General features: G+C 41.3%; 1 protein-coding gene across 1 annotated transcript in view; it reads right to left on the reverse strand.

The window, feature by feature from the left end:
- The window catches only part of MIOX (myo-inositol oxygenase), a 53,715-nt gene that overhangs the window by 7,404 nt on the left and 21,489 nt on the right, over positions 1-24,822 (reverse strand). The window contains exons 4-7 of the mRNA XM_077473407.1: positions 12,659-12,821; positions 5,953-6,020; positions 4,769-4,878; positions 2,601-2,668 (exon numbers count right to left, since the gene is read on the reverse strand). Coding sequence (XP_077329533.1) covers positions 2,601-2,668; positions 4,769-4,878; positions 5,953-6,020; positions 12,659-12,821 — 409 coding nt within the window. The remainder of the gene's footprint in view (positions 1-2,600; positions 2,669-4,768; positions 4,879-5,952; positions 6,021-12,658; positions 12,822-24,822) is intronic.

The raw sequence follows: 24,822 nt of genomic DNA on the forward strand, positions 1-24,822 counted from the left end.
CTTTTTTTTTCCCTTTATGCTAATCACATATGCATGGTGACTGAGTGTCCAGAGTAAACCATTTCCTGAACCCACACCAACGGATAGCAAGTGTTTATTGGAATGCTGTTTACCTTACAGCAGTAAGGTAAGGTAGTTATTGCACCCAGTGTGTGAACACAAGATTCACAGGAGCACCGGTGGAATCTGCCCCCTTTTTTTGGTCACGCAGCATATTGATTTATTTATCACTGGATGGACTCACTTTTTTGCATGATTATAGATAAATGTGATATTTGAGAGCACATTTTGGACATTTATATTTTAGAGCACATTTTGGATGTGCGTTTGGATTTTGATTATTATTTTTAGCACTAGATGCACTTTGATCAAGATACACTGGATGTCATTGCCCTGCACTAAGTTGCACTATTAAGTGTTTTACAAGTTTTATCCCTTTGTATATTTTGGAAAAAGTTTTTTATTTTTATTTTCATTTTTATTTTTATTCTTTTATTTTTATTTTTATTTTTTTATTTTTATTATATTTTTTTATTTTTTTTTATTTTTTTATTTTTATTTTTTTATTTTTTTATATATATTTTTTTTATTATTCTTTTTATTATTTTATTTTAGTCTTTATTTGAACCCCCTTTTTTAATTATTGACTTTGCACATAGCACTTGATTGGATACTGCTAGCACTGGGTTAGGTGCACAGTCTGATGTATTGCACCTGAGTTGATATATACACTATTTGAGTCTATGAAGACACGTAGTTTATTATTGGTATCTAGGCACTATAATTAGTTTATATAGCTACATCGTTATTTTCTCTGTTTATTTGGAGCGCAACACCAATTACTACTTATTATCACTGATTTTGGGGAGGGTTATCACCCCTACCGGTGTTTTGCTGCAACCATAGCTTTTATTTATTTTATTTCACTTTAGGGCACGTAGTTTGGCGCGAGAATACCTTATACTTCCACTTGAAAACTTGATGTGTGGTTCATGCTCCTTGCATCTCTTTGCACTGCATTGTGCTGCATCACTTTTTATTCAAAAGCCCATTAAGTTCAATGTGGATTGTAAGGTTTGCTCCCATCTCTTAACTACTTCCTGACCAGAGCACTTTTTGCGATTAAGCACTGCGTCAATTTAACTGACAATTGCACAGTCGTACAACGTTGTACCCAAATAAAATTGACGTCCTTTTTTCCCACAAGTAGAACTTTCTTTTTGTGGTATTTGATCGCCTCTGTGGTTCTTATTTTTTGCGCTATAAACAAAAAAAGAGCGACAATTTTGAAAAAATAACAATATTTTGTACTTTTTGCTATAATAAATATCCCCATTTTTTTTTCAAAAAGTAAATTTTTTTTAGTCTAGGCCGATATGTATTTTTCTACATATTTTTGATAATAAAAATCACAATAAGCGTATATTGATTGGTTTGCGCAAAATTTATAGCGTCTACAAAATAGGGGATAGATTTATAGCATTTATTTTTATTTTTATTTGTTTAACTCATAATGGCGGCGATCTGCGATTTTTATAATGACTGTAACATTATGGCGGACACATCAGACAATTCTGACACATTTTTGGGAACATTGGCATTAATATAGTGATCAGTGCTATAAAATGCATTGATCACTGTAAAAATGTCACTGGCAGTAAAGGGGTTAACACTGGGGGCGAACAAGGGGTTAAGTGTGTTCTAACCGAAGGTGGGATGAGACTGACTAGGGGAGAGGACAGATCGCTGTTCATACTTTGTTTACACACAGAGATCCCGGTTCTCGCCGTGTCTCAATCGATCGCGGGAGCCCGGTGGTCTCGCATCGACTCCGGGGGCAAGTAGCGGGCACACACGCACACGACCCTAGTGACCGCCTAAGGAAGCGACGTAACATAACGTCGATTTGCCTGCCCGTGGGATTGCGGTGGCTGGTCGGCGAGCGGTTAAGCAACACTGTTTGAAAATAAAATCATGGATATTAGTGCATTACTTAGGATTGATAAAAATGTTTGTTTTAAAGGCACATCAATGATTTGTATGCCTCAGCTCACAATATTTGCATTGCCTTTACCAATTCCTATTCCTATTTCTTTTAAACATAAAAATGGAAGGCATCACCCTGAGGACTTCCTGATGGAGTAAGGACTCTGAGTAAAAGGGGACCCAGAGGCCGTCCTGAATCAACCAGGACCTCCCAATCCCCCCCCAGTCGGTTCTCTTCTTGATTTTCCCTACCTTGGGGGTCCCTCTTCCCCATATGCCCCCCCCCCCTCACCTCCAACATTGGAACCTCGTCTGGGAGGGGGTCCGAAAGAAATCTGTTATCTTCCTACCAGTATCTCCTCTGACTAGAGAGTTAAGAGGGCCTTCTGCCCCGTAGTGCCAATCTGAGAGGTACTTGCTACCGAAATATAACTAAGTATTGGAAGATATGCATGAACCCTACCTCACTTCTCCTTGCATGTGTTGATGTGGATCACGTGTACCCCCTCCCCTGTGAATGTTTATTTTTGTAACTATTGCCTTAGCCCATGTTGGGCATTAATAAAAACCTATATTTAAAAAAACAAAACATAAAAATGGTAGAAGTAAATTACCATCATGGCCCCAGGACATGAGGACATTCTCCAAGCCACAGTTAGGCTCATAGATCCCATATTCAGTGCTGTGCAAGAAAAGCAGTGTTGGTTACTGATGGAAAGCCTAAAATCAAACTCCAGTATAAGCAAAGTAATTGTTTCTAATGGCAGAGATTTATACTGTAGACCTCTAAATATAACACCATTGTTTCGAAAGATGAAAGAACTGCTAGTATGCACTGATTGTCTAAAACAGACAACCAATATTATTTGTTTTATTTTCCCCACTGTAAATTACCATCTCAAGTATTGATGACAAATTGATCATCGGTATATATTTGGGAGTACACTTTGACAGAACCTGAATCTTTTATATTTTGTTTGGTGTACCAATATATACTGTACAAACAGAACAGCCTTGACAGAGGCTTATGCATAGGCAGCATGAGCCTAAACAGACTCGGCAAAATACGATGAAACCAAATGTACCTGGTTAATGGTCCCACTATGTGCTATACACTGTTTCAGAGACTAATCAGCAAGAATTGAAATAGGCAGGAAAAAGCAATAACCAAAACTAACAACATATGTTGAACATCAATTGTGTCACAAATAATCTAGGCCAATGAGATAAAGTAAAAAAAATTGTGCACAGATTAAAACTAGAAGAGAGCAGCAAACACAAAAGTGACCAAATCTCTAAAAGTACATAAATATAAATGTGTTGCGGTTATATAATGTAATGAAAATATATAAATGTGACAAACTTGTGCAAAAAACAATAATGTGACCAAATGAATAAATATAATATCCCAACTTGAGAGTAACTCAAAGTGCACAGTGCAGTTGGAATCAAGGCTCCATATCAAGCACCACCTGGGGGATATATTCCACACCAGAATGGGTTCTCAATATGTGATCCAGTGTTAAATCAGCTTGTGGAAAAGCCAGGCTCAGTTACTTCCACCACAAAAGCTCAAGGGAGACAAATAGAGACTATAGTGCTCACTGGTGGATTTGTTTTTTTAAAACATTAAAGATCTGCACTTACATTCTCACTAGATCGAAAAAAGCACTCGAGCAAAGATAGAAAATTGAGCCACTGGGACCGGTCTCATATGTTTCTTTGCGTATATGAGTCAACAGCCGCCTGCCCCACTCCTCCTGCTCACAAACACAGTACTCGCCCTAAAATCGCAAAACTCAGCCCAACATGTTTTGTCGTTAGTGATGTCCTCAGGGGCTCTCAGGAGGTGCTTGATGTGGAGCCTTGATACCTGTTATTGATTTAAAGATACACCTAATCTGATCTTTGTGAGGGGAGTCAGATACTGAAGGTGAGAGTTCACTCAAAAGGGGAGGCAAAGATCCCTCACGGAGAGCACTTCTTAAACATAATTTGCACAAGAGTTTTTGGACTTTGGTTGGACTTTTGCACTACTCTGTAGTGTACACTGTGCACTTTGAGTTACTTTGAAGTTTGGATGTTATATTTATTCATTTAGTCACATTAGGCCCCATTCACACTTGAACGTTTTGTAGCTTTTAGCTCAAAAATGTTCAACAAGCGAAAAAAAAAATAGTTTTCAATAGCCCTTGTTTATATCTAAATGGTCCTGTCGCTTGTAACAAGTCTGTCACATTTATTAAACAATGTAGACCAGCCTTTCTTTTGAACACAGAGAAACCATTGAAAGGAACTCAAGGAACCCATGCTAATAATTATTATATCTATGAAGCTCACTGTACATTAGTGTGATGGTCAGTGGGAAAAATGTTTCTTATGTTTTTGATCAATGGGAAGAATCCTCCCCTTACAAATAGCTAAAATGATCATTGGTGTCAGTGGAAACTTATCTGAGAAGTAGAAGTTGCTCATTGCTTAAGGAACACCTAGCAACCTCTGGAGGAACCCTAGAGTTCCATTGAACCCTGATTGAGAAAGGCTGATTCAGAATTCGCATTTGTAGAATATCTGTATTGTATGGCATGGTAATAAATATGTTTGTCATCTTTTCTGCACTTAGCATGGTCTAACGCATACCATTTAGAATAGAAAAGACCTGTATTTTATCTAAGGGTTTGTGTATTACTACGTACAGTGTTATTAGTCTAGAAAATTGATGATAGAGGTCCTTGTTGCAGCACTATAAAATAGATTTTTAAACACTGTAATTTCTACTCACCTGTACACTGGGTGCCTTGTGTCTGGATTGTCCTTAAAGGTTGTGTCACTATACACAATGGATTTCTGAAATTTGCAGCCAACTGGAAAAGTATCTCCAACAACAGCCCACTGCAAAGAAGAAAGATCAGCTTGTCTCACGTTGGCCACAGACATGGCACTGACATGATTTTATGTATACTTATAACTATGAGCATAGTTAGATTTACAAGTAGTTAGCAGTAGATCAGCCTTTGCTATTATCCTATATTCTGTTCTGCAGAGACATTAAAATAAACCCGTCATATGATAAATAGGGGGCTGATATTGCTGCACGCTTTCAGAAATTGCTAATTGCCTGGATGTCATGCTGTTAAAATGAGTTTAAACCTTTCTAAATCACTGATCTAAAATTAGTATGCAGGAAGCAAAGTCAAAACATCTGATGTGATCTTTTTGTTAGATGTAAGTGACATAAAAAAATAAAAATAAAAAATAGAAGCTATTAGATCAGCATAACAGCCAAACGACTAGCATTTAGGCCCCTTTCACACTGGGGCGGTGTGGGTGTCGGCGGTAAAGCGCCGTTATTTTTAACGGCGCTTTACCATAGTTTTAGCGACGGTATGCGGTAAAACTGCCCCTCTAGCGGCCGAAAAAGGGTTAAAACCACCCGCAAAGCGCCACTGCAGCAGCGCTTTGCCGGCGGTATAGCTGCGCTGCCCCATTGATTTCAATGGGTAGGAGCGGTTTAGGAGCAGCAAATACACCGCTCCTTCACCGCTCCAAAGATGCAGCTGGCAAGACCTTTTTCACCGTCCTGCCAGCGCACCGCTCCAGTGTGAAAGCCCTCCGGCTTTTGCACTGGAATGAAAGGGGCCGTTTTTTTCAGGCGCTACACAGGCGCTATTTTTAGCGCTGTAGCGCCTGAAAACCGCCCCAGTGTGAAAGGGGCCTTGAAAGGGGCTGTAGCGCCTGAAAACCGCCCCAGTGTGAAAGGGGCCTTAAGAAGAGGCAGAAAGCAATGAAAGCATATTTATTTAAATATCTACAGATGAGGAATACTGTAAAACGAGTGGTAGTGTTCATTTATGCCTTCACACAAACCACCCATGGCTAACCTATAGATTTGCATCTTACTGCTTGAGGTGGTTCTCTAGCACTGTGGATCTATGAGATAGATGCCTCATTTCATGGATCAGGTACCTGTGGTTCATTATCCAGGGCCATAAGCTTCCCAATATCATGTAACAAACCAACCAGTTGGAACCAATCTGAGGGAAGAAAATGTGTTAGACAAAAATTAGACACATGAGATAGACATCTAAAGCAGGAAATTACTGTCTAAGATTATAACTTTTCCAGTAATTATAGTGATTGTAAAGTCTTGTTTTTTTTTTAAAATAAAAAACATGTTATACTTACCTGTGCTGTGCAGTGGATTTGCACAGAGCAGCTTGGATCTCCCTCTTCTCGGGTCCCTGTTCTGTGCTCCTGGCCCCTCCCTCCTTTCAAGTGTCCCCACAGCAAGCAGCTTGCTTTGTGGGCACCCGAGCTGAGCTGCAACTCTGTGTGTCCATTCAGACACGGAGCTGCAGTTCTGCCCTGCCCCCTCTCACTCCTGATTGACTAACTGACTTTCATTGATGGCAGTGGGAGCCAAAGGCACCACTGATGTGTCTCATCCAATCAGAAAGGAGAGTCTCGGATGGCTGAGACACTTGTGGACATTGCTGGACAGAGATGGGGCTCAGGTAAGTATTAGGGGGCTGACACACAGAGGGTTTTTATCTTAATGCATAGAATACATTAAGATAAAAAACCTTCTGCCTTTATAAACCCTTTAAGTGATTTTAGGTGGTAGAAAAAAACAAATTAAATTAAGTTAATGAAGATATACAGTATTAGGAATGAAATATTTAAACAGTCCAAGCAAACAGCTAACGCTGACACATAGAGGTTCAGTTACTAAAACTGGAGAGTACAAAATCTGGTGCAGTTGTATATTGTAGCCAATCAGCTTCTAACCTCAGCTTGTTCAATTAAGCTTTGACAAGTATACTAGGTTCACACCTATGCATTTTTGCAGGCCGCATTTGCGCAGGCACGGCAGCCTATTCAAATGAATAGACTTCCGTGCCTGCGTTTCCGGAAAAAAAAAAAAAAAAAAGGTGCATGCGCCTTTTCAAAAACATGACCGCAGGGAAATTTCCCATACCTGCACTGTGATTTTACATGCATGGGGTTGTCATTCAGTTTTTGCAGAGCAGTGCGTTTTCACTACGGATGGTTGCGGGTGCAAGAGTCGCTGCAATTCCCACAGTCACAGGCAGAAGTGTGAACCAAGCCTAAGCCTGAGTTTACACATGTGCAGCTGTAGGTTCGTGCCTGGGGTCCAGTGCATGTCTGTTCACTGGTTCAGTTGCGATTCAGATCCAAATTTTTGCCTAACTCTGCACCCGAACAGGACTCAAACATGCACAGGATCCTTTTTCCATCTGGACTGCGGCCGCCCTGGACAGAAACCACATCCAATTTGCATATGTGTGAATCCAGACTAAAATCTGGAAGCAGACTGGTTTCTACGCAGAGTTGCACTCTATTTTTAGTAAATCAACCCAATTTTGTCCTAGAGTTAAAATACACATTGTGAGGCACTGGTTGGTAGGATTGTGGTTGTTGTGTATGTTTTACCTAGGTTTCCCACATAAGCCTGGAAGTTTTGTAGACCTTTGGATGGGATAAAGCCTCAGTTCCCAGGTCTATATCTTACTTTGTAGCCAGGCCTCATTATTAGTCTCATCTGTGCCCAGGCCTTTATATATCCAAGCTGACTGATGCTCAGTAGTGTTCTTTCTTGTTCTCCCTGCTGTAGGAGCCTGCTGCTGGTGAAAAAGCTGAGTGCTGAAAAAACACTAAGGTTATCGTTTAACACAGGGCAGACCCCGACAGTGGATCCGCCTGCTCAGTAGAGGATCTCCCTGCTGATCCCCACTGAGCAAGTGGGTAACAGGTCTGTGTCCACTCCACTGATGCTGAGCGGACACAGCCTATGGCTGCAGTCAAATGGAAACAAACTGTCACCCGATCCGCCAGACGGATGGGGGAAAGCATCCCCAACCATCTGTTTTTAGCGGACAGGATGGGATCGGGTGCCAGCGGACACATGTCCTCTAACATCCGTCACTCCATAGGGGTTCCATGGAGGTTCTGATTGGGTCCACCTGAAAAACGAACAGGCGATCCCAATCAGAACATTCGCGTGAAAGGGCCCTTAAAAATTCAAGTACTTCTTGTTTGTTTTGGGGAACTCTGTAGGAATGCTCCTTGGGGAGGAGCATCAGGCACCCCTCATACACATTAATCACAAAAATTACCCAATAAAATCTGTTGCATGTCATTAGATCTGACAAGTTATACAAACATAGAAAATAAATGAATTATATAATTAAAGTAAAAGCATGTACAAACACGTGAGCATCTACATCAAAATGTTCATTATAATCGACTTTTTTCACTAATTAGGTTGTGCTTGCGCACACACAATTGAAGGCTACCTTCCTTAGGAGTGACTAAGTACTCTAGTATAATAAGTTTCAAATTAATACAATATGCCAAAGTAAATACTTTTACAAATGATTGCATTTAAAATATCGCTTCCCGAGATAAACTTTTTATATATTTCTCCAGGAAAAGTACTGGAGGAAAATGTGATAAATAAAGTTAAACTATTGAGCCAGGATGATGAATTGCTAAATCAGAAGCGTGCCACTTGTCTGGCTGTGCATTGTGAAAAATATGTGTAACTTTCAAGGTAGTTAAAACAGTACAAATATGTGTATTCCAGCTGTGTATTTAATTGTTTTCAAATAAGCATAAAAAGAAAAAAGGGTGTTGCCCACGGGAATCAATAACATAACTCCTTTATATTCTAAACCGTATAATATTATCAGCAATAATCTGAATAACTGCAGTCACACCACTAATTTTGTTCACAATGGTTATTAAAATAATAGCTTTATAAATACAAAGTCATGTTTCCTGAAAAGTCTATCATCTTCAAAGGCTGTATTTACCATTGAGTAACCAACTAGTGGCTGAAACATTGTGGTTAGCCATATAAACAGTAATTGTGGCATTTGTGTATGTGTATAGTAAAATGCAATAGACATTGTTCAAAAACAAAGTAACAAAAAAAATATGCATACATGTTTACCATACCCAAGGTAAGGTGACCAAATGTTCAAAATGAAATCTGGGGACACCCTACTGACCCATCCCACTTTTTCGGGGGGTAGGGAGGGGTGAATCAGGTGCCAGGTATAATAGTGGCACCAAAGTATGCTACACAAAATGCTGGGTGTGGCCAAAAAGTGTGAGTGGCTTAAAGCGGTATGGTCTAATAACACATAAAGCCTCATACACACCACTAGCCATTGGCTGAGAGTGCTAATTGGGAGCCGGTTGGCTGCTGGTTACTCATTGGACAGAAGCAGACAGCTGGCTTCTGTCGGACCAGCAGCCATACACGTGGGCCAAATGTCGGCTGGTTTTTAATTGAACCGTTGATGTCACCCAGCATTGGGTCAGTGTGTACGGTGCTTTAGTACAGCGATTACCCCTGCTGTGCTTTTGTGTTCTGACAGGGGGATGGCCAACCCGCCAGGACACTCTAGTCAGTGCTCTCAGACATTAGCTGAGAGCACTGATCAGGAGCTGATCGGCAGACCTTGTTCGGTAATGCCATATTACGGGCCGTATATGTTGGACAGTTTCTATTGAACCTGTCGATGCCGGCCGATATTCGACCCGTGTTTACAAAATGAGCAGAGTGTCCCATCCCCCTATAAGAAAACCAACTTCAGCACAAATTCCCTGTTCCCTGAAATTGACTCACTGGACCTTGGTGTTGGCATGGTGCTGCTGGTAAGTCCCCACAGACCACCATCTGCTGGTCAGTTCCCTCCTCCCCTTACCATCTCAAGACCCAGATGTGCACTGCAGGTCACCATCATAAAGAAAAGCAAGGTGGTAAATATCCTTACCTCCCTCAAAAATGTCTACACAAGCTGAGAGCAAAGGGACTGGGTAGAACATGTGATATTTACACGTGGCATCATCAATAGGGATGAGCTTCGAGTTCGAGTCAAACTCATGTTCGACTCGAACATTGCCTGTTCGCCTATTCGGCGAACAGTGAACAATTTGGGCTGTTCGTGGCAAATTCGAAAAGCCGGAACACCCTATACAAGTCTATGGGAGAAATCTAAAGTGCTAATTTTAAAGGGTAATATGCAGGTTACTGTCCTAAAAAGTGTTTGGGGACCTGGGTCCTGCCCCAGGGGACATGGATCAATGCAAAAAAAAGTTTTAAAAACTGACGTTTTTTCAGGAGCAGTGATTTTAATAATGATTAAAGTGAAACAATAAAAGTGTAATATTCCTTTAAATGTGGTACCGGGGTGTGTGTATAGTATGCCTGTGAAGGGGCGCATGTTTCTGGTGCTTAGAACTGTCCCTGCACAGTGTCATTTGTGCAGGAAAAAAAGTCTTTTAAAATCACTTGCGGCTATATTGTCGGCTCCCGTAATACAGAGAACACTCAATGAGTGTTCTCTGTATTAGCCGACAATTCATTCATTCATTGATAAAAAATAAAAAAAAAGCGTGGGGGTACCCCTAAATTCAATTACCAGGCTCTTCAGGTCTGATATGGATATTAAGGGGAACCCCGTGTCAAATTAAAAAACATTTTTTTTACGTGGGGTCCCCCTAAATATCCATACCAGACCCTTCAGGTCTGGTATGGATATTAAGGGGAACCCCGCATCAAATTAAAAATTTTTTTTGACGTGGGGGTCCCCCTAAAAATCCATACCAGAACCTTTATCCAAGCACGCAACCTGGCAGGCCGCAGGAAAAGAGGGGGGGACGAGAGAGCGCCCCCCCTCCTGAACCGTACCAGGCCACATGCCCTCAACATTGGGAGGATGCTTTGGGGGTCTGTGACCCCTCAAAGCACCATGTCCCCATGTTGATGGGGACAAGGGCCTCATCCCCACAACCCAGAGCGGTGGTTGTGGGGGTCTGAAACATGCGCCCCTTCACAGGCATACTATACACACCCCCCAGGTACCACATTTAAAGGAATATTATACTTTTATTGTTTCACTTTAATCATTATTAAAATCACTGCTCCTGAAAAAACTGCCGTTTTTAAAACTTTTTTTTGCATTGATCCATGTCCCCTGGGGCAGGACCCAGGTCCCCAAACACTTTTTAGGACAGTAACTTGCATATTAGCCTTTAAAATTAGCACTTTAGATTGTAAACGTTCGAGTCCCATAGACTTTAATAGGGTTCCAAAGTTCACACGAAGTTTAGGTCTGTTCGCAGGTTCTGGTGCGAACCGAACAGGGGGGTGTTCGGCTCATCCCTAATCATCAATAACCCCTGACACATCCGGGTGCAGATACACTCATCCCCTCCCTCCTCCAGGCCAATCACAGAATCTGTACTACGATGGATTACCCTATAGCCTCCTGGGCCAGGGACACCATTATTAAAGCTGGAAAGAAATCAGGGACACATTCTTTTAACCAGAGACAAAATTGGGGTATTTTTTTTCCGGAGACAGCACTCTAATATCTGGGATTGTGGTCACCTTACCCCTAAGTCCATATCATTTTAAAGTGGAAGGCAAGTCAAAACCTAACTAAGCTTAAATCTACTCCCACTCCCACTCTAAGCATATTCTATCTACCTGTAAAAGGAAAGATGTCTATACTCACCTCTTCTGAATTTGGTCTGGTCTCCAGCACCTGCTACGGTGAAGATTGACTGATTTAAAGTGTATAAAGCCTAAACATTTTTTACTTTAAAGCATTCCCTGCATTAAAGCGGGGGTCCACCCTAAAGTGGACCTTCCGCTCATCGGAACCCTCCCCCCCTCCGGCGCCACAATTGGCACCTTTCAGGGAGGAGGGGGGTGCAGATACCTGTACAGTACAGGTATCTGCACCCACTTCCAGGATAGCTCTCTGCGGAAAGGGGTGTAGATTACGCCCCTTTCCGCAAGTGCCCGCCCCTTTCCGCAAGTGCCCCGCTGCCTGCTGGGAAACACACAGATCCCAGAGGCAGCGGGGACCGTCCTTATTGCGCAGCGCGACTCGCGCATGCGCAGTAGGGAACCGGGAAATGAAGCCGAAAGGCTCCATTTCCTGATTCCCATACCCAAGATGGCAGCGGCAGCACCCGAGAGACGATCTAGAGATTGGCTTCAGGTGCCGACATCGCGGGCGCGCTGGACAGGTAAGTGTCACTATTTTAAAAGTCAGCAGCTGCAGTATTTGTAGCTGCTGGCTTTAAAAAAAAAAAAAACGCGGAGTCCCGGCGGACTCCCGCTTTAAGGTAAAAAATTATTAGAGAACAGTAACACCCCCTCACCTCCCTTTATACTTACCTGAGCCCTCACTCAATCCAGCACTGTGCCCATCTGTAGGGGCTCTTCCTTCTCTCACAAGGATTTACTGAGGCATTGGGAGCCATCAGCTCCTGCTGCTATCAGTCAAATCCTCTGATGAAGGAGCGAGGGGGTCGGGCCGAGCCACACTTGCTGTATATGAAAACAGGCAAAGCAGCTCAGGATGGAGCCCGCAGGTGTGGCACCATAGGAAGTGGCTTCACCAAGCAGAGGAGGAGCCAGGGGTGCCAGTGGGAGACCCCAGAAAAAGAGGACTGGGGCTGCTCTGTGCAGTTCCACTGCACAGAGCAGGTAAACATAACATGTTTGTTATAAAAAATAAATAAAAAATTCAACTTTGCAATCACTTTAAGCACTGCTTTCATCTTGTGTGTATCATCTTATATAAAAGCTGGATAGTGTCACATGGTTTGTAAAATACGCACATACCTTTGTCGGGATGAGCCATGCGAATGCCCTCTGCTGTTTGATATGCATGAAAGGAGTTTGGGAAATCCACATCAGGGTCAGATTCATCCACCAAGTTATCCAGCAAACTAAGCGCTTCCATAACCGTCATCTTCTTGTGGTTGCATGAACCCCACAAGGCATGCTGAAAAGACAAATTTACAAAGGCTGCCATTCCAAGATATCTCTAGTTTAAAAAAAAACTAAATACTAAAAAGTAAAAAAGAGAAAAAATGGAACTCAATAAATCTATAGCGTATACTGTATATGTTAGTTTGGCAATTCATACGATGCTGTGTTTTCAGATAAATAGTTTGTTTTTTGCATGCAAAAATGTTGTTGTGTGTCCAGATAATGCAAAAGACTCTATTCATGGGACATACTGTAGATATATTCTGGCAATACAGTGCTTTCTATTGTGTATATAAACACATTTGTACACAAACCTCTCTGTGATGACAGTGGTGTCAGACCCCACCATGCTGCCACCAATACATGACAAGTTTTCCTAAAAACCAAGAGGGAAAAAGATGATAGGGGAGGGAACTCCAGCACACAGCCTGTGATTGACAGCCTCAGCTCTGTTGCTGTGTGCCGTGTGAAGGGGAGGGGTGTCCCTTCCCACCAATTTGCTCTCAGAGCTCTCGTCGGTTGTGCTCTCCAGAGTGCAACTTTAGCTCCCTTCCCTCTGCTTTCTGAAAGCTCAGACAAGCTGTATAAATGCTGCACATTGAACAGCTGTAGAGAAGAGAAGACTGTAGATAAACAGGTACAACTTATTTAGGAGGATTTGTTTCATCTCTGTGTATCAGCTGAGGTCAGTAACTTCACTGGATATATGTGAGGGTTTACAACTACATAATTCAAGTAATATTAACAACTTGCCGACCAGCCGCTGTCATTATACTGCAGCAGGTCGGCATGATCCCACGAACCGTTGTAGCTATACATCGGCTGCCATATAGCAGGCGCGCACGCGCACCCGCCACACTGCGGGGGGTGCCGATGCTCATGACCGGTGGTCGCAATGAGCACCGGCCACGCTCGATCGTGGGCACGAGAGGCAGAACAGGGACGTGTGTGTGTAAACACACAAATCCCTGTTCTGTGAGGAGAGGAGATGCAGATCGTGAGTTCCTAATAGCTAGGAAGCACGATCTATCATCTCCTATAGTGAGTCCCACCCCCCTACAGTTCGAACACTCACTAACACACACTAACACACAGTTAACCCCTTGATCGCCCCCTACTGTAAACCCCTTCCCTGCCAGTGACATTTATCCAGTAATCAGTGCATTTTTATAGGACTTGTTAATGTATAATTGTCAATGGACCCAAAAATGTGTCAAAAGTGTCCAATGTGTCCGACATAATGTCGCAGTCTCAATAAAAATCCCAGATCGCCATTACTAGTAAAAAGAATAATAATAATAATAATAAAAATGCCATAAATCTATCACCTATTTTGTAACTTTTGCCAAAACCATTCAATACACATTTATTGCGATTTTTATTACCAAAAATATGTAGAAAAATACATACCGGCCTAAATTGAGAAAATAAATTAGCTTTTTTTAAAAAAAATTGTGGATGTTTATTATAGCAAAAAGTATAAAATATTGTGTTTTTTCAAAATTGGCACTCTGTCTTTGTTTATAGCGCAAAAAAAAAGCAGAGGTGATCAAATACCACCAAAAAAAAGCTCTATTTGTGGGAAAAAAGAGATGTCAATTTTGTTTGGGAAGAGCATTGCACGACCGCGCAATTGTCAGTTAAAGCAACGCAGTGCCGTATTGCGAAAAATGGCCTGGTCATTGAGCAACCAAATCTTCTGGGGCTGAAGTGGATAAAGGCAATTTTTTTTTTTTTAAATAGCAAACATGTAATACATGTAATACTGTGTTTTGCACAGAGCAGCCTGATCCTCCTCTTCTTAGATCACCTGCCAGCTCTTCTGGCCCCTCCCTCCTCTGTCAAGTGCCCCCAGAGCAAGAAGCTTGCAATGGGGGCACCCAAGCAGCTCCTGAGCCGCTGCTCTGCATGTCCATTCACACTCAGAGCCGGAGCTCGGCCCGCCCCCACTCTCTTCTCATTGACTCACTGGCTGTGATTGACAGCAGCGGGAGCCAATAGCCAGTGAGGAGGGAGAGTCCCTCTGAGAGCAGCTGCTCTCGTGCACATTGCTGGATTGTGATAAGGCTCAGGTAAAAACAGAAGGTTTTTTTACCTTCATGCATTCCATGCACGAAGGTAAAAACTTTGAGACTTTAGAACCACTTTAAAGCTTTTGTAAAGTGAACTTTTATCCATTTTAAGATGTTTGTGGCCCGGGTGTATGATGATCCTATGAACAAAAGGTTTTACTTTAACCTGTGCCACAGACTGTCAAATGCAAAAGAATAATGGTATTTATGAGTTTTGGGAGTGCCCAGGCCTTATTATCATTACACTCCCACCTTCTACTATTCCCATTTTGGACCATGCCCTTTTCTTTTCATCTTTTTTATCTTACTTTAATGATCAAACATTGGCTAACAGAATTTAGTTATTTAAAGTGAGGATGTATGGAGGATGCCTTCTGAAAACACCAGATCCCTGGCTGTCATGCAGATTCAGTGGCTTTATTACTTTCTAAAACACTAATGAGATGAGGAGATCTACATTTTCTTTTCAATATGCATGTTTGTGCTGGTCAGTATCTTTATGTATTAATGCCAGACACACCAATGACGAGCATTTTTAAAAGGTCAGCAATGGCAGCCTTCATATGTCTTCCAGACAGGTTTATTTCAGTCATTGTCTTCTGTCTAGATAGAAAGTAATAAGAAATAGGCATTGCAACTGGCAATTGGCCTGCAGAAAGTGACCATCGTTTTATTAATTTTAAAAATTTACATTGTAACTAAAAGAAAAATAGTTTCTCAGTTTTAAATATAGTGAAGAGGGACACTGCAAAAAATGTATAGAAGTCAATGCAAGTTGCCTGAAGTCGCCCCAAAAATAGTACAGGAACCTTTTTCTAAATCGGAGCGACTTGAGTCACTCCTATTAGAACGGTTCCATAGTACAGAACAGAGCGCGACTTAGCCGCCTGACAAGTCTCCCCTGTGGGAACCGGGTCTCAGGGTTTTATTGCTGTCTGAGCCTCTGTTAGGGAGATTCGCCCTCTCTATTTGTTCTGTTTACCATTATCATTAAAAATTAAATGAAAAGAAAATCCCAAAATTTTAGGTTGACATTAGAACATTAATGAAGGCAATTTTTCAATGGGGACAGTTCTGGTGACCCTGGTGACACACCGGGATTCAATCACTTTTAACCACTTCACCTCCGGAAGGTATACCCCTATTGCTGACCAGGCCCTCTTTTTTGCGATATGGCACTGCGTTATTTTAACTAACGACTGTGTGGTCGTGCGACACTGTACCCAAATGAAAAAAAATTCCCCACAAATAGAGCTTTCTTTTGGTTGTATTTGATTACCTCTTCGGTTTTTTATTTTTCACGCTCTAAACAAAGAACGACTGACAATTTTGAATTAAAAAAAACAAACAATATTTTTTACTTTCTGCTCTAAAGCATATCTAATAAAATTTGAATAAATAAATCTAATCTAATGTAATCTAAGTAAATAAAAAAAAATCTAATTTCTATATTAATTTATTCATTTAGGTCAATATGTATTCTGCTCCATATTTTTGGTAAAAAAAAAGTGTGTATATATATATATATATATATGTATGTATATATGTATATGTATATATATATATATATATATATATATATATATATATATATATATATATATATATATACTGTATTTATTGCCGTATAACACTCACTTTTTCACCCTGAAAATCGGGTGCAAATAGTGTGTGCATGTTATATGCCAGTACTGCAATTTGGGCCACCTAGGGGGGAATGGGGAAGGGGGCGGGGGACGAGAGTGATCATATTACATACAGCGAGAATCTCCTGTTTACTCAGTAGCCTCTGTAATGGGAATTCTGTCTCCTGTGCCAGCATTGGGCCACTGTTCTATCATAGAAGCCGGTCCAGGAGGCGGGACTTTGTATTAAAGAGGCAGCCGAGTAAATAGGAGATTCTCGCTGTATGTAATCTGAATCTGAAATGTAATCCCACTCCCTCCATGTTCCCTCCGAGGCAGCAGTAATGTGATGTGAGGCTGCAGATGGGCATTGATCAGGCTGCATTCATGGCAATGGTGAGGCTGCATATGGGCATTGATCAAGCTGCATTGATGGACAATTGTGAGGCTGTAGATGGGTATTGATCAAGCTGCATTAATGGTCAATTGTGAGGCTGCAGATGGCATTGATCAGGCTGCATATGGCATTGATCAGGCTGCAGATGGGCAATGGTGAGGCTCCATTGATGGGCACTGACTCTTATTTTGCTTCAAAGTTCTTTATTTAAAATTTAATTTTTTTCCTGAAACTTCCCTCCTAAAACGAAGGTGTGTGTTATACGCCTGTGCGTGTTATATGCCGGTAAATACGGTACTTTTTTAAAAAAGTAATGCCGGCGAACAGTGACTTACAGTGGGACTGCTAAATTGCGGCGGACAAATCAGACACCTACTTTCTTTTGGGGGTACAGGGGACAATACTAAGAATATGCACTGTCACTGTACTAATGACACTGGCAAGGAAGGGGTTAACATCCGGGAGCGATCAAAGGGTTAACTGTGTGCCTAGCTTCAGTGTAGTGGGGTAGGTGCTTTTACTAGTAGAAGGCATGGATCAGTGTTTTTGCTTTAATTAATTTCTTCTGTACTGACAGAATGACAATCTGCCTTGCTTACATGGGCAGACTGACATTGTGTCAGTGTAACAAATAATCAGTGGGTGCTGGCAGAGATGGGGTCTGCGGGACCCGCTGATCAGCTCTAGCTGTGTAAAATCACAGCGGGAGCACTCGAGGCCCAAAACCCAGAATGCAAAATCACGTGTGTGTAAATATATATATATACAGTGGTGTGAAAAAGTGTTTGCCCCCTTCCTCATTTCCTGTTCCTTTGCATGTTTGTCACACTTAAGTGTTTCGGAACATCAAACCAATTTAAACAATAGTCGAAGACAACACAAGTAAACACAAAATGCAATTTGTAAATGAAGGTGTTTATTATTAAAGGTGAAAAAAAATCAGTGAAAAAAAATCTGTGTGAAAAAGTGATTGCCCCCCTTGTTAAAACATACTATAACTGTGGTTGTCCACACCTGAGTTCAATTTCTCTAGCCACACCCAGGCCTGATTATTGCCACACCTGTTCACAATCAAGGCATCACTTAAATAGGAGCTGCTTGACACAGTAAGGTCCACCAGAAGATCCTTAAAAGCTACACATCATGCCGAGACCCAAAGAAATTCAGGAACAATTGAGAAAGAAAGTAATTGAGATCTATCAGTCTGGAAAGGGTTATAAAGCCATTTCCAAAGCTTTGGGAATCCAGCGAACCACAGTGAGAGCCATTATCCACAAATGGCGAAGACATGGAACAGTGGTGAACCTTCCCAGGAGTGGCCGGCCGCCCAAAATTACCCCAAGAGCGCAGCGACGACTCATCCAAGAGGTCACAAAAGACCCCACAACAACGTCCAAGGAACTGCAGGCCTCACTTGCCTCAGTTAAGGTCAGCGTTCATGCCTCCAAAATCAGGAAAAGACTGGGCAAAAATGGCCTGCATGGCAGAGTTCCAAGGAGAAAACCACTGCTGAGCAAAAAGAACATCAAAGCTCGTCTCAATTTCCGAAACACTTAAGTGTGACAAACATGCAAAGGAACAGGAAATGAGGAAGGGGGCAAACACTTTTTCACACCACTGTGTATATATATATATATATATATATATATATATATATATATATATATATATATATACATATGCGATTCGGTGCAGCGCAGCTGGCCTGCAGCAGTAAATCTGCTATGGGGCGGTGGGGAAGTGGTTAAAGGAATTTCCTCTCAAGTCCTGTTTTAGCTATGGGATAGAAAGTGAAGGGAAATCTCCTCATAGGAATGCAGATGGCAAAAAAAAATAAAAAAATCACAGGGCTTATAGCCCTCCTTTACTCTATCTAAAATGAAAAAAAAAATGTTTTGTCTTTAGATACACTTTAAAACGTGCATCTTTATGATATGTTCCTTGCAGGAGCAGAATAATATTTGGTGCAAAATGTTCTTTTTATAGGGTATATTTGCACTCATTAATTTACACGCATATTGTATTGTATATGCGTAAATTGCAACACTGGCAGCTAGAAGAGGATAAAGAAGAATTTTATATGAATAGCTGAATGCGCGTGTTTATGCACTTGTTTGCGCATATATGCAAGGTCTTTACTGTAAAGACTTTACAGAACACAACTTTTTCTGCCAGTAAGATCCTGCATATTTACATCATATTTACATCAATAAATAATGTCCATGTGCAAGAGGTCTAAAACAACCAGCCCTTATCTGCTCAACAGCAAAATGTGACTCCATACTCCGCATACCACAGACACAGTTAAAACCCCTTTGATATAAATATTAGAGATTGGGCTTATTCATTAAATCTAAGAAAACACAAGATCAAAGCACAAATGAGACAATCTAACATGCTTGTGCAATGAGCACTTTACAGCCTCTTCAAAACCAGTTAGTTGTAGCTGATATTATCTTCAAGTCAGAAAAAGATTATAGGTCACATTAAATGTAAAGTGGGAAATGACAGATATGGTTGTCGGTTACCTAATGGAAAGGTCAGGCTGATCAATAAGCCAATATTTGCACAGATAAGAGAATAATATTTGTATTGTACCTGTTTCTTTGTATAGCACTATATTTTTGCAACACTTAGTACTACCGGTATATAACATTTAAAGAAGATTTCCAGATACAACATTTTTTACAGTTACATTGGTCCAGCTTGCACCCAATGGAGAGAGGGTGACATCACCGCCCCACCTCTCCACCCTGTCCATTTAAAGAGCGCTTTGCGTTCATTGAGAGGATGCAAAGCATTCTCTGCATGGCGCCTATGGCCGACCTCCTGTGTTCACAATGCAGCAGGGCAGGTGCTTGGCATGGGACCCAGAAGCTAAGAGATCACTAGAGTAGCAGTGTCTACTACAGTGATTTCCAGCTTCTAGAGGGATCCCATAGGCATGGTATATATATAGTTACATTAGTCCAAGCTTGATCAATGTAACTGTGTAAAAAATATCATACCTGGCATTCATCTTTAACTATTTTGTAATTGTAGCACCCTGGTGTTTAGGCAGGGTTGCTAATAAATCTAGCTTGCCAGGTTGTAATTTATAGCCCCATCTAGATCCAGCGATGTCCATGAGTGCCTTGGCCATCTGGGACTTTCCCTCCTTGCTGGCTGAGACACAGCCAATGTCTGCTGTCTGCTGCTGTCAATCAAAATCAGTTAGCCAATCGGGGGGGGGGGGGGGGGTGGGGCAGAACCGTGGTTCTGTGTCTGAATGGACACACAGAGCTGCAGCTCAACTCAGGTGCCCCCATAGCAAGATGCTATATGTAGAAGAATACATATCGGCCTAAACTGATGAAGATTTTTGGGGGGATATTTATTATAACAAAAGGTAAAAAAATATTGTTTTTTTTTTTCAAAATTGTCGGTCTTTTTTAGTTTATAGTGCATATTAACCACTTAAGCCCTGGACCATTTTGCGGGCCAAAGACCAGAGCACATTTTGCGATTCCGCATTGCGTCGGTTTAACAATTGCGCAGTCCTGTGATGTGGCTCCCAAACAAAATTGACGTTCTTTTTTTCCCACAAATAGAGAATTCTTTTGGTGGTATTCGATCACCCCTGCGTTTTTTATTTTTTGCGCTATAAACAAAAAAATTGCGACAATTTTGAAAAAGACGCATTATTTTTTACATTTTGCTATAATAAATATCCCCAAAAATATATAAAAAAAACTTTTTTTTCCTCAGTTTAGGCCAATACATATTGTTCTACCTTTTTTTGGTAAAAAAAAAATCGCAATAAGAGTTTGTTTGGTTTGCGCAAAAGCTATAGCGTTTACAAAATAGGGGATAGTTTATGGCATTTTTATTAATAATTTTTTTTTTACTAGTAATGGTGGCAAATTTTTATTGTGACTGCGAGACTATGGCGGACACATCGGACATTTTTTACACATTTTTGGGACCATTGTCATTTATATAGCAATCAGTGCTATACAAATGCACCAATTCCAGCCGGTGGTGCGCATACGATGGTGCGGCATCAAATTTAAAGGGACCTACAGGTACGCGCATTTGCCCAGCTGTGCCATTCTGCCGACATACATCGGTGTGCACCAGTTGGGAACCAGTTAAGAAGCACCATAAGCCTGGATGCATTCCCTAGAGCTGGCTGACTACTTGTCTTCAGAGGAGCTTGCATTCACACGCATATGATCTCATGGTGGGATTATTGGTTTGGTTAAGCAGCCAATTTTCACATATAGAGCACAGCGGTGATGCAATTTCCATTGTGGATTATTTCAGCTGCACCACAAACAGTTTGTTGTATTTGCATGTGGGAAAAGTTGGAGCATCAACTTTTCACTAAACACATTGAACTGTGGAGCATTGGACTATTTATCAACTTTTTGCACCTTTTATTATTTGTCATTTTTTATGAACAGATTGTGACTATTTACCTAAAAAATTATTTTTGCTGTAATTCACTTGCTACACCATTCTAGCAGCAATTTTTTGACTTCACCTATTTGCAGCTTAGCGCACCTTTTTTGTATCGTTTACTGAGGGTTTAATACTACGTTAAACAGGTCACCCAAACAAGGAAGGAGAATGAGACTATAATAATCAAAATACCATACACATACCATAGTGCAAATCCTTTATTCAAGGTCATTAAGTACTTGAAATTAAACATATTTCCTATATGTTGTGGATACAAAACAATGCATGTGTTGGGTTATTGATCAGGTTGTGGCAAATTATACTTTAATGAAGTCTCTACTGATATGTCTGTTAAACTTAATATACTTTCAGTTGATAAATTGCTTTTCCAATGTTGGTTCTACTCTTTGTATGCTACATAACACATCAGGTAAAGTTAACCCTTTTTTGGACATTATTCCTGAATATGTTTAAATCAGGTAATATGGATAAAATTGTCTCATCTCAGAGAGCTTTGAAAAGGCTTGGTTACAGTCAGCTTCAGGCGAAAATATGCATTAAACAATTATTTCTCTGATTTTCATTGAAAGCATATGTGCAGATTAATCGCTATAGATTAGTTAAAGTTAACTGACGAGTGCATATATTGCTTAGGTTCATACACCCAACTAAAGAGATAAAACACAACTGAATGACTTTGGATAGTGTCTCTTCTCCTTTCCTCTTCCCCCTGGTTCCATTTTCACTGTTGTAAAATTTTTGCCAGAGTGAGGGTCCGATAGCAAACAGCTTCTGCTGGGCTGTGTTTAGTTAACCCATACTGGTCCATGAATTTTGTGTTATGAGTGCATCCTGTATGATATGTTTGTTAGAAGAATTGTAGCAGTAGTGTGTGGACCCATAGATCTCCTGTATGCTACCCCTTCATGTCTCTTATTTACATCTTGCAGTGACCTCAATTAGGGGAAAGGCTGGAATTGTGCATGCCAGAATATAGCTTAACAAAATAGGGGACATCTTGATTTGTTAATAAATAAATATACTAAAAATTAATAATTATATATACCATGTGTATATATACTAGGTGTGCAATGGATCAAAAAACTCACGGATCGAATCATTCCTCGGATCAGAGTCACGGATCGGATCATTTTTCGGATCAGCAAATAATAATTGAATTTGCAAAAACCTGTGAAAATTCCACCACCATATAGTCCCCACTGTAATATCCACAATCTCCCCACTGTAATATACATCTCCCCCACTGTAATATCCACGTCATCTCCCCCAATGTAATATTGGCTAAACATGGATGAGTATGGCTGGGTATTGCCGAGTATTGCAGGGTATGGCTGAGTATTTGCAGGGTATTGCAGAGTATTGGCAGGGTATGGCAGAGTATTGGCAGGGTATGGCAGAGTATTGGCAGGGTACGGCAGAGTATTGGCAGGGTACGGCAGAGTATTGGCAGGGTACGGCAGAGTATTGGCAGGGTATTGGCAGAGTATTGGCAGGGTTTTGCAGAGTATGGAGGGATGGCTGTGATTGCAATTGTCACAGAGCAGGGCTGTGGGCACTACAGATGCAGCCCACAGCGCTGCTGCCATCCGATTTCTCCCCTCCACTGTACAGATTTGTACAGAGAGGGGAGAGAGATACCAGCATCATCATGACGCTTTTTGTTTACAAGTGATCAATCCGTCATTTGATGGAGCGATCACATTGTAAACACTGACGGGTGCACCGAGATGGCCGCCGCTCCGGAACTAGGCCAAAGCCGTGGTCTTTCCTAAGGCCGAGACCGCAGAGCGCTCCGCGGATCGCGGCGTGTGCCGATCCAAGCAGGGTGACCCGCTCAGATCACGGATCGGTGCCGATCCATGGCACCCCTAATATACAGTGCCTTGCGAAAGTATTCGGCCCCCTTGAACTTTTCAACCTTTTGCCACATTTCAGGCTTCAAACATAAAGATATACAATTTTTATTTTTTGTGAAGAATCACCAACAAGTGGGACACAATTGTGAAGTGGAACGAAATCTATTGGATTTTTGAAACTTTTTTAACTAATAAAAAAATTAAAAGTGGGGCGTGCAAAATTATTCGGCCCCCTTGTGTTAATACTTTGTAGAGCCACCTTTTGCTGCGATTACAGCTGCAAGTCGCTTGGGGTATGTCTCTATCAGTTTTGCACATCGAGAGACTGAAATTCTTGCCCATTCTTCCTTGCAAAACAGCTCGAGCTCAGTGAGGTTGGATGGAGAGCATTTGTGGACAGCAGTTTTCAGCTCTTTCCAAAAATTCTCGATTGGATTCAGGTCTGGACTTTGACTTGGCCATTCTAACACCTGGATACGTTTATTTGTGAACCATTCCTTTGTAGATTTTGCTGTATGTTTGGGATCATTGTCTTGTTGGAAGATAAATCTCCGTCCCAGTTTCAGGTCTTTTGCAGACTCCAACAGGTTTTCATCCAGAATGGTCCTGTATTTGGCTGCATCCATCTTCCCCTCAATTTTAACCATCTTCCCTGTCCCTGCTGAAGAAAAGCAGGCCCAAACCATGATGCTGCCACCACCATGTTTGACAGTGGGGATGGTGTGTTGAGGGTGATGAGCTGTGTTGCTTTTACGCCAAACATATTGTTTTGCATTGTGGGCAAAAAGTTTGATTTTGGTTTCATCTGACCAGAGCACCTTCTTCCACATGTTTGGTGTGTCTCCCAGGTGGCTTGTGGCAAACTTTAGACAAGACTTTTTATGGATATCTTTGAGAAATGCCTTTCTTCTTGCCACTCTTCCATAAAGGCTAGATTTGTGCAGTGTACGACTGATTGTTGTCCTATTGACAGACTCTCCCACCTCAGCTGTAGTTCTCTGCAGTTCATCCAGAGTGATCATGGGCCTCTTGACTGCATCTCTGATCAGTCTTCTCCTTGTCTGAGCTGAAAGTTTAGAGGGACGGCCAGGTCTTGGTAGATTTGCAGTGGTCTGATACTCCTTCCATTTCAAAATGATCGCGTGCACAGTGCTCCTTGGGATGTTTAAAGCTTGGGAAATCTTTTTGTATCCAAATCTGGCTTTAAACTTCTCCACAACAGTATTACGGACCTGCCTGGTGTGTTCCTTGGTCTTCATGATGCTCTCTGCGCTTTCAACAGAACCCTGAGACTATCAAAGAGCAGGTGCATTTATACAGAGACTTGATTACACACAGGTGGATTCTATTTATCACCATCAGTCATTTAGGACAACATTGGATCATTCAGAGATCCTCGCTGAACTTCTGGAGCGAGTTTGCTACACTGAAAGTAAAGGGGCCGAATAATTTTGCACGCACCACTTTTCAGTTTTTTTATTTGCTAAAAAAGTTTAAAATATCCAATAGATTTCGTTCCACTTCACAATTGTGTCCCACTTGTTGGTGATTCTTCACAAAAAATAAAAAATGTATATCTTTATGTTTGAAGCCTGAAATG

Source organism: Lithobates pipiens, unplaced genomic scaffold (assembly GCF_037356315.1).
Source record: "Lithobates pipiens isolate NorthernLeopardFrog02 unplaced genomic scaffold, aLitPip1_a1.2 Scaffold_8, whole genome shotgun sequence".
Lineage (NCBI taxonomy): Eukaryota > Metazoa > Chordata > Amphibia > Anura > Ranidae > Lithobates > Lithobates pipiens.